The sequence below is a fragment of the Mytilus edulis genome, chromosome 2 (genome assembly GCF_963676685.1).
Source record: "Mytilus edulis chromosome 2, xbMytEdul2.2, whole genome shotgun sequence".
In the NCBI taxonomy this organism is placed as follows: Eukaryota; Metazoa; Mollusca; class Bivalvia; order Mytilida; family Mytilidae; genus Mytilus; species Mytilus edulis.
The window spans coordinates 26,566,800-26,578,630 of record NC_092345.1 but is presented as its reverse complement, the minus strand read 5'-3'; the positions used below and the strand labels follow the sequence as shown (position 1 = coordinate 26,578,630).

The window sequence follows — 11,831 nt, the reverse complement described above, 5'->3', positions numbered from 1 at the left end:
CTTTTTACAAAAATAAACTGGAATGGTTAAACACAACATATTTGTTATAATCCCTACATGCAAAATGAAGTAGCTATACTTGGAATCAATTTTAAACATTTTTTTTGGTTTTGTATTACTCATATGAATGGGCTTTACCAGTTTTTATTGTATTTTAAAATGTCCTGTTAAACGACGAACACTTAATATAGGATAATCGTATCTAAACTTTGCATGCATTAATACCTGCAATGTTTTAAAACACGATCAGGCCAATGTTTAGTTTTTCTTTGGTTCACATCCTTTTCTTGACAAGTTTGATGGTCTTGGATAAAGAAAAAACACAAAAAATATTTCAGAAATCTTTAAAAAAATATATGATTTTTATAGGGACAATTTCAGCCTGTGTTGAATATTAAGTATACGGATGTATTATCTTATATCTTTTTTGTTGACTTATAGGTTTGAAAATTCATCTTAACATAAAACAAATAATAAGACAGATATGGCATTTATATTCTAAGCAATTTCACAATTCTTTTTAAATTAACTTTTAACATATTTGTGTGGTTGTAATATATGTTGATCCTATTTTAAAACAGTTCTTGCAAATTCGTGCATGTAATATGCGACACATCTGTCTGAAAAATCGAATTGACTTTCATACTTAAAGCAGCTTCAGTTGCAAAAATGCAACATACTTTTCAAGATGAAAGCAACAATAATACTTGCAGTCGTAGTTTTAGCCACAATGTGTGGATCAGGTAATGTCTATGTTTACACGTATTATATGTTTCGCGTCGGTCATGTATGAAGTCGCAATTTAGGTATCTAAAGAATAATTGGTAATTTATTGCTCATATTAAAAAAATGAAAAATACTCAATTTGCCATTTTAGTTTTCCTGCTCCTTTTTTTAAATATGAATATACTTTTATTATAAAGGATGATGATGTCTATTTACAAAGTCTAATGGGTATATTAAGAAGGAAAAACGTTTCTGTCGAAAATTTCAAAATTCTTTCTTAATTCTTTATATAATCGCTTTTTGTATATTTGTCAATGTTACTTTTATCTTCTAGGTCAAGCTGGTGGGTATTCTGTAACCAACAGTTGTTACAGTAAAGGTGGTTACTGCACCCATTACACTTGTGATTATAAAGGATATATTTGCGATAGCACGACTAAATACTCCGATTGTCCTAATATCAAATGTTGTCTTCCTGGTAAGTGTCAATATCATTACATAATTACATTGTATGTATGTTTCATTGGAATCCATTATTTTGATTGGGTGACAAAAATTGGTAGGAATTTTAATATCATACGTATTTCCATAAGTATCTGTATGAAATAGATGTTTTTTTTAATATATTTTAAAGGATTAGAAACGCGTTGATCGTGTGCACAGTTTTTAGCTAGAAAAAGAAAAGCTTTCTCCACGTTCACATCCAATAAATTTATAAAATTAGAATGAAATTCAAAACAGTGTGGCTGTTGCCATTGATTGACACATTAAATTCATCCATTGACTGGGACAATTTAGGTGAACGTTTGTATGTAACGACCACTGCTCACTATGTACTTTTTAAAGACACTCAAACTATGGGGTCACCAAAGGTTCGCAACACCTTAATAAAGTAATTCGAAAAACTAATCAGAAATAACACGATGTTTTGATTTATATCAATGATATAAATCAAAACATAAAGGTTATTCCTGATTAATTTTTTGAATTATTTTATAATTAAAGGCGTTAAGAAACCTTTGGTGACCCCACAGTTTAAATGTCTATCGTAGGTAGGTCGTAAACAATGGTCGTTACAGACAAACGTTCATGTAAATTGTCCCAGTCAATGGATGAATTTAATGTGTCAATCAATCGCCACAGCCACACTGTTTTGAATTTCATTCTAAATATTCAAGAATTACAACGATCTGAAAAAAGGTAGAGAATATACCCAAGAGGTAATACCACAAATAAATGAAACAGAGACTAACCCATCGACAAAAGCAGAAAAAAGTACCAATAAAATCCCATAACAGAAAGCTTACATATGAACACCAATCATGATATACTGGTGGTGAACTCGGGTGTTGTTATTAAAGAGTGCGAAGTTTTTTAAGTTTATGTTACTATCTACAATGCTGATACCAATTCTAAGAATTTAATTTTCCGAATGCCTTGTGTTATATAGCATCGCATTTTTCAACCGCTCGCTCAACATGGGAAGGAAGTTCACATAGTTACCCCAGTTTTTGTTGCTGCCTTGATTTGTAACTTCGTTATCGACTTAGGTTTTACCATCGGTAAACTAATGTCAAATTAATTTAGGAATAGAATATAAAAATGAATGGTAATAACTTGGGGCAACAGTAGTATACCACTGTTAAAAAGATTGAGCAAAAACAGATCCAGGTTAAAATCTCAAACAAAGCGAACACATTAACTATAAGAGGAAACAGACATTTGACATGCCAACTGCATTATTCCTGACTTGGTACAAGACATTTTTGGAAGAAAACAAATGTAAAAAAAAAGTTTGTGAAAAAAATAAATATTTCTGTTTCGAACTCATCAATGAGTCATTCATTATAAATGATTCTTAGACGACACTTTATTTGAATCATTACTTACAAAATGGATATGCAATGTACGGAAGACAATCTAAATTGTATGTGCTGTTGAAATTTAATTTAGTTTTCTCAATTTTCTTAATTTAGACTTTCTTTTATAGATCCACATTACGTCAAGCCAAAACCAATTGCACGAAGCTACAACCCCACCAAAGTGTACAATACCAACCCAGTATACAACAACAAAGGATATTGTAGCAATTATGACAGTTGCCGTGCTGGGTACTACTTTTATAGCAAGAGCGCCTATAACTGTAATTCTTATAAAGGATGTTGTATCCCACGTAAGTTTTAATATACTTATAAAATTACCACTGAGAGTGAGATCCATTGAATAAAATAATTAATGTTGTATCATACATTTGCAAACCTTTTTAAATTATTATCCAATAAACTGCAACATTCAAAATTTTAAAAACAACGGTAAGCGTCTACCTGAAGGCGATATCAAAATTGTATCGTACGAACTGTTTACCATTAACCAATGAAAAGAGTTGATTTTGATTAATTTGTTGTTGATGAAGCTTATATAGCTAACATCACTCAAGATTTTATTGTGAAATAACGTTATTGAAAAGTGAAATCAGGAAAAAATATTTGCATCGTCTATGCTGTTATAAGAATTGGTATGGTCTTCTATTTTCGTTTAAATATGCACACTCTTACTAAGTAATTTCTATAAATCAATTTTTATCTTATAGGTGACCCACACGGTCAAGGATTCTGCGCTGAGTATGGCAGTTGTCCTGCAGAATATTATTTCTGTAACAACAAAGGCTACTATTACTATGACACCTCACGCTACGTAGATTGTCATGGTTACAAAGGATGTTGTCTTCCTAGTAAGTGTTACTATATTTCTAGATAAAACACTACAATCGTCATGAACACAACTGAAAAATTTGTATCAACATATCGAACTTAACATGTTAACTTTCAAATAATTCTAAATAGATATAGGAAGATGTGGTGTGAGTGCCAATGAGACAACTCTCCATCCAAATAACAATTTAAAAATTAAACCATTATAGGTTAAAGTACGGCCTTCAACACGGAGCCTTGGCTCACACCGGACAACAAGCTATAAAGAGCCCCAAAATTACTAGTGTAAAACCATTCAAACGGGAAAACCAACGGTCTAATCTATATAAACAAAACGAGAAACGAGAAACACGTATATATTACATAAACAAACGACAACTACTGTACATCAGATTTCTGACTTAGGACAGGTGCTACACGTATATATTACATAAACAAACGACAACTACTGTACATCAGATTCCTGACTTAGGACAAAAGCTGTTTCATTAAACTATATGTACTACGAATAATAGAGTGGAGGACGCCTAGAAATACAGTTAATTAAAAACTAAAAGTTATTGTAATAGAAAATATGAAGACAGTAAACATTTAAAAGGCATGTGTTTCATTTAGTAATGGGACATAGCTTCGCTGTGCAATAATATTGTTTTCAAAAATCCATTTTTAACAACATTTTTTAATTCATTACAAAATTAAAGGATAATTTCAACACCATTACATAATATTGAAAATAATTGAAACCTTAATTGTATTTAAGGTGGCTCGTGGGTACAAAAATTTCAGCAAAAAATTAAACCTTTATTTTTTCATTACAAATTTTATTCATTACACTATTAGTTATTACTTTATGATATGGTACAAAAATCAACCCAGAAAATAGATTCGGTTTGGCCCCAGATGACTTTTAAAATGTTTATATCATTGAAAAAGCTCCAAATTATCTCCCTTTGGTGCAAAAATGCCATTTTTTGGCATTAAATTGGAAAAATCTTTTTTAACTCATCGGTGACCTATATTTTTTATTATTGTTTTTCAAATAAGCTGTACATAAACTAAATAATTGTAAAATTTAAGCGATTTCTGTAATTAGGTTATTTTTTAATTTCGATATTACCTCTATTTCTCCTATTAGTTCAACAGAAAAAAGGACATTAACAAAATTGTATGCTTCTTCGGGAGGCAGATTGTAAGCTTAAATGAACGGTGACCCCATTTTTTTTATTTCATTTTTCTTTTAAGTATATGATAAAGTTCATTTATAAAAAATTATAGCGAAATCCTATATTGGAAAAAAAAAATGATTTATACCCAGGAGCCCCCTTAAATGATTTACGTAAAGAAATATGTCGGTTTAGACTTTTATATATATTCCTTAATGGTAACAATATGTTTATCCAAACAGTATGTTATAGATAAAAGCGATAAGTAATTTTTTGAAAGGTTTTATGTAAAATACTTTCATCATTCAGTAGACTCATAAACTGTGATTTGATTGAAGCTTGTACCGAAAAAGTATTGGTGGCAATCTATCAAACTTATTGTTTAGTACAATTTGCTATAACACTGCTGTAGAAATTCATCAACATGTGTAGTGTTGTACATATATGGATATATAGTTGACTTAAGGAAAATAATAAAAATGTAAGTTTGTTAGTAAATGTAAGTTTAAAGGACAATTGAAAAACACAGCTAAAAGCTACACCTATAAAGAGATCTAAAGGTTATCTGTGTGGCGTTATTGTAACAGTTGGTGATGGTTTTTTACGGACTGCAGACTTTGAATGAGTACTAAATTCAAAGAATCATTTTGTTTTCAATATTGTTATTTCTATCTTCTTATAAATGTTGATGCAATCTCGAACATATATCATTCTATAGTTGCTATAAAAAGTTAATAATTGATTTTGAAGACTGTATATAAAATTGTGTTTTTCTTTTTCAGATAAAGGTTATTGATTTTAATTCTTCAAGAGATCTGTTGAATTGAAATCAGCATGTGATAATGTGATAATTATATACAATAAAAGTTTAGAAACAATTTACCTGTATTACGATACACTATTTATTTTATCATGAGCAAACATTACCACCAGAAAAATCCGCAACGGCTTTTATCTTTTATTTGTATTATTGAATAGAAAAGATCAGAGATGTTAATCGAATGTAGACAATTTAAGTCTACCATCTGCATAAGAAAAAGCATGTATCAAGTCAAAACTATGAAAGTTGTTATCCATTCGTTTGAAGCTTTTGATTTTGGCATTTGGTTTTGGACTTTTAGATTATAATTTTCCTCGGCGTTCGGTATTGTGGTTATTTTACTTTTTTTCTCTATACGTTTTACTTTGATTTATCACAACACTTATTAAAAACCAGTTGCTGGTAAATTGCTTGTCTACACACCAGGCACTGTAAAGAGGAAGAAATTTATCATCCTCAATTGCATATAATACACAAAGTACAAAACAGTCCTCATCAATAAATTTTCAAATTTTTAAGATTCTATCATCTGTCGTTATCATGGCATAGACGGATTGTTAAGCAAAACGTGCAAAAATGTCTGTCGTTTACACATACTGCAGGGTTTCTGTGTAACGTCCTCGAAGTCACTACTCCATCAGCAATCAACAATCAGAACCGTGATTAGGAATTACTAGAAGCAACCTACTCTTGTCAATCAGATTGATAGACCAATCTTCAAGAATGTATAAAATCAAAATTATTCTTATCATGCAATACAATAAAAAAAATTGCTTTCGACCTTTTTCTCAATCCTAAATACAGACTGAAAGAATTGGTAAAACTTTGCGCCATTTAAAAATGAAATTTCGATAATGTTCTATAGAACTGAAAGATCGTTCTTCTGTTTGTAAAAACCACTCTTTCTCTGACAAAGATTATTGAAACTATCATAACTACGGTTCATTCTTCTTTATCTGACAAAAGGGTAAGAAAATAACAAAAAGGTAAACAAATGTGAAAATAAAACAAAGTAAAAAAATGCAGATATACATTGTGGAAGTTTTAGTCATTTTTGTTTATGTTCGCCAGTCAAAACTTGTTGATAAAACACACAGAAGGATAAAACATCACATTTCTGGTTGCCAATTTGGTATTTTCCTCTTTTTGAACTTAAATATAACTTTGTGTGTTTAAATTCTGAAATCCCTATAAAAACTGAATATCAGAATTGCAAAATAAAAACAGCCTCTAGGACAAAAATAGACGAAAGTATGACCGAAAACACACTAAAATAGAGGCTCCCCCCAGAAAAACGTAAATACACCACAGAAAACTAATACATAGCAGCTACCCTTGAAGATAAAAAGGAGTGAACTTAAGGTGGTCAGCAGTTTCTCGTTAATTAAACTTTTTGTTTTGCCAATAACAAACAGACATATAGGTGTTAAATCGCAATCAGTTATGGTATGATATGGCGTAACAATAGGACATAGATTGTATGTACTCTAACTGGTCATCGTATAACTAACCCGTCTGATTCAGGATATCATTTTCTATCTTTAATACGTTTATGTGACAACGCCCTAAGAATATGAAGATTCATGCCCTGTTTTGACTGATTATATAATAGATGTTTATTACTTGGAAACAACGTATTTTTGAGGACAAAAAGTACGATGACGTTCTCGCTAAAGAAATTTCTGCTATTTGGTATCTAGACAAAACCCGTAATGAAATGTGTAAAATAACAAAAATACCGAACTCCGAGAAACAAGCAATACGAAAAACCCGTAATCAAATAGCAGAATTAAAGGCTCAAACACATCAAACGAAATGAAACAAACAGTCATATTCCTTGTGTAAAAAGGGTGCTGGTTTTATGGCTAGCTAAACCGCTCATTTATTAAACATTCGTATTTAATTTCATTGTATTGACAACGGTATTGTTTGAGGCATTGTTAGGAGGGGACACCATCATAATTGTCGAGATAGTATTGCACCATAAAGGTTTTTGAATGCGTATTCAAGGTTACCGCCATCTTAGATTGTACAATAGCAATATACAAACTGTCTAGTTATTTGCCTAAATGTGGAAATATTGAGACAGATTTTCAATGTATGTTAACGACTGTTTATTTATGTAACGAAAAAATAAGTGATGTGTTGCATTATGCAAAATACCAAGACAATAACAAAATATTTATGTCTTTAGAATCAATTCAACTTAGCAATTTGAGGGAGAAAAAAATATAATAGTAGTTAAAATGTTAAACTGGAATGAAGAGACATATTTTTTTTGTTGCAAAGAAACAAGCTCGGTAGTATCATTTTTTTCTGTTTTTTTTTCTTTTCAAAAATTAGTTCTTTCATGGACATGTTGATACATACCTATTTGTTATTTAAAAAAAAAAAAACATAGTAAAATCTTCATTTTAGCAAAAGATTAGGACACTACTTCTGAGGAAATGTATATACTTATTATCTTCCTTAAAACAGGTTTCACAAATTGGAATTAAAATTAACTGAAAAGACTAACAGTAGACAATAATTTAACATTCAAATATAAATGTAATGTCATCTTCCATTTTTGGTCAGATTACTTTTCAGGCAAGCAGGTAATGTGTACTTGTAATCTATATATTTAATCCTTGTTGTCAATGATTATTTCTACATAAACTTGCTTCAGATTATCCTCACATTTCCACAAAAGAAAAACAATAAGACACTCGTAAGAGAAACGTACATTTTTAATAAGTAGGATTAAATTGTATAGTTTAAGATGATAAATGACGAATGGAATTTATATGGTTCATGTTACAAACCGTTGTCGCTTCGTTTTCATCAGTTACCCTCTGCTTGTGCTCGGATGGTCCGAAAAATATTACTAGACTTACAAAGGAATGCATCAATTGTGTTTGTGCTGTGTTTCTGTCACGTAGTGTTGTCATTCTAGCGATATCTCTTAACATCGGCATAACGCGGGAAGTTTGGCTAGCAATTCATCTAGGTTCAACACACCATTTTTTTCCTAAAAGGTCCTGCACTAAGTCAGGAATATGGCAGTTGTTATTTAATGGTTAGTTTCTATGTTTGTTTTTGTTGCACTTCAATGATCTGTTGTTCCTTGTTTTCCTCTTATAGTTGATGCGTTTCTCTCGGTTTTGGTTTGTAACCCGGATATGTTTTCTCTCTATCGATTCATAAATTTTGAAACCTAAAATTGAGAATGAAATGGGGAATGTGCCAACGAGATAACAACCCGACCATAGAGCAGACAACAGCAGAAGGTCACCAACAGGTCTTCAATGCAACGAGAAATTCTCGCACCCGGAGGCGTCCTTCAGCTGGCCCCTAAACAAATATATACTGGTTCAGTGATAATGAACACCATACTAAACTCCAAATTGTACACAAGAAACTAAAAGTTAAAATGATACAAGACGAACAAAAGCCAGAGGCTCCTGACTTGGGAGAGGCGCAAAAATGCGGCGGGGTTAAACATGTTTGTGAGATCTCAACCCTCCCCGTATACCTCTAGCCAATGCAGAAATTATATACTACTATTGCTTTCATTTCAGTTACCACTGATTTTGTCATGACCAACAAGCCTGGCGTTCCTAACAAACATAAACTGTTTATACTTCCGGAGCTACATACAAGAATTAATTTTTTGAATGAGACAACTATCCACTCGCAACCAACGAACAAGTGTGTAAACAACCCATGTTGCAAAATAAATGAAGGTTTCTCACTGCTTGATTACACGAGAAACAATTTATAGTGAAAACCAACATCTTAACTCGCGCAAACAAAATTTCATCGAGCAAACACTTAGTTGTAGTGTCTTGACTAGGGACCGACACATACAGAGAATGTTGCAGTTAATTCTAATATGACGTGCTTCTTTCGCTTTGTAAACAACACCGTGATAAAATTCTCGATATATCTATACTTAGCGCAGACTCCAAGATGTACACAAATGGCTGTTTAAATATGCCTCCCACGTAAATCCACATGTATCGTAACCTATGTGTAAACGGTTGTGGATTTCGCTGTGTTAACAATTACAATTGAATAAAACCCTACAGAACATTTATTCTGATTCTGATGCATAACAAAAAGAATTTACACATTAGAGAACGGAAAAATGGACAAAAACAAAACAAATTAAAATTCCGCGAAATTCCAGTAATGATTTTTGCGCATGAACGTCATCTCAAAACATGACGTCATACGAATGAAAACGTCAAAGCTGAAGGTTTTTCTATTGCGTTTACCTTCTAAACTCGGATACAATTGCATTAAAATAAAGTATTGAGGTAGGTGTTGTTAGTTTTCTGTTCTATTGCAATATTCGCACATTTACTGATTTCAGCAAGTCAACATGGCGGCTCCTTGGTTACAACATGTCAACAGTGAATTTGACGGTAACTTACGATAAAAAATGCAAATCTAAAATTGCAAATGTTGGGTTTACTGAGAAGTAAAAAAAGTAATCACATTTTTTCTAGCGGTTAGTTAAGAAATCATTCATGCAGGTTTATTAGATTTGTTTTACATTTATCGAACAGTGGGTAAAATAGAACAGCCACACACACGGTATACCCATCATCGCTTCAGTTTTTTAATGATCGTATTTGTCCTATTAGAATCGAAATAATTCATGGAAGCCATAGATTTGTTGTAAATTTACACATGGCCTGGGCCGTGATATTCGTTAATTTTATCCCTCGCTAACGCTCAGGATAAAATTCGAATATCACGGCCCAGGCCATGTGTAAATTTCCAACAAATCTATGGCTTCCATGAATAATTTCTTAAACAAATGTCATGTATTTAGAGCTTTCAACCCTCGCAAAAATTACAGACACTGGTTTTAAAGTGAAACAAATGAACAAACTGTAAAATAGAGTTGAAAATTACAACTCTTATCGAATTGGTATGCAGTACAAAAAACACTTAAAAAAGTAATAGTAAAAAAAACCCATTAACGCTGAATTACTTTATGGAATGAAACATGTAAGTATCAACATCATAACCTTTGAGAATATATATATTCATAGTAAACAATAAATTCATCAAATATTCCAGGTTTGTAATAAGATTACTAGTTGGTCAAGCCAAACTTCCAATTCAAAACTATTCCTTTATGTAATAATTAAGTAGAAGAGGGACGAAAGATACCAAAGGGACAGTCAAACTCATAAATCTAAAACAAACTGACAACGCCATGGCTAAAAATGAAAAAGACAAATAAACAACAGCACACATGACACAACATAGAAAACAAAAGAATAAACAACACGAACCCCATAAAAATACTAGGGGTGATCTCAGGTGCTCCGAAAGGGTAAGCAGATCCTGCTCCACATGTGGCACCCGTCGTGTTGCTTATGTGATTAACAAATCCGGTAAATAGTCTAATTCGGTAGGTCACATTCATGAAAGGAAAGGGGATTGTAGTTACGACGTAAGGAACATATCCGATATCATTTGTGAAACGGCTATTCCATAGCGGTCAACCAACTCGTGATGGCGTCCGTAAATTTACGAAGGGATGATTTCAACTTCACCATTTGGAACTCTTGGTTTAATAGCTTCCTAGTGAGCAGCAACCCTCTATCAAGACAATCATGATAGAAAATGCAAGCACGGGAATATCGTATCAATTGGGAGATATATACCCGTATGCAGGTGCTGCTGGTATGTTGCTACTTAGAAATGGAAAGTTCACAATTGGAAAGCTGAAATCATCTCTTTTGTCGTAAAGTTTTGTTTTCAACCGACCCTCATTGTCAATTTCACAAGGGGGCAAAGGAATAAGTCCTCTAAAAGAGTAAATTAACAAAATTCCTAAAAAAAAAAAAAAAAAATTTACTAAACGGAATGAAATTGTTTCTTTATTTAAATCATAAACGGTGAGTTTTAACTCAAACTTGAATTCATTCCATTATTATCATAAAGCATAAAAAACGAAAAACGACGACAAGCTAGACAACAGTACACAAAACACAACATGAAAAACTAAAGACTGAACAATACGAACGCCATAACATGCAAGGGGTCTCAGGTGCCTCAATACGGTAAGCATATTGTGCTGCCTTTTACTGTATCATGTAATTAATCGTTGTCACTTACCTAACCCTACCATAAGGCATCACTAAATTGATAAACTATAGGTTGTGTTAATGTTCTAACCTGAAATTTGATATCAAGATAAACATGATAAAGGATAGACAATATAAAAGTATAGAGATTTAATTGCCACAGTGACAACTATTTCACAAAAGTGTAAATGAGATGGATGTAAGCAATTTAAGTCAAACACACGGTCTTTAACAATGAGAAACATTTATCGTATAGTCTGATATTATTTCCTCGACATGAAAGATATAAATCATTTCTATAGAGAAACGACTGTTATCGGTA

At 32.0% G+C, this 11,831-nt stretch overlaps 1 protein-coding gene across 1 annotated transcript; it reads left to right on the top strand.

Annotated features, from left to right (window-relative positions):
- Positions 1-677: 677 nt before the first annotated feature.
- Positions 678-5,478, top strand: LOC139511852 (uncharacterized). The gene is made up of 5 exons (XM_071298969.1): positions 678-743; positions 1,061-1,204; positions 2,717-2,899; positions 3,317-3,457; positions 5,383-5,478. The coding sequence occupies exons 1-5, from the start codon at positions 689-691 to the stop codon at positions 5,394-5,396; spliced, it is 537 nt and encodes a 178-aa protein (XP_071155070.1). The 5' UTR covers positions 678-688; the 3' UTR covers positions 5,397-5,478.
- The last annotated feature ends 6,353 nt before the right edge of the window (positions 5,479-11,831 follow it).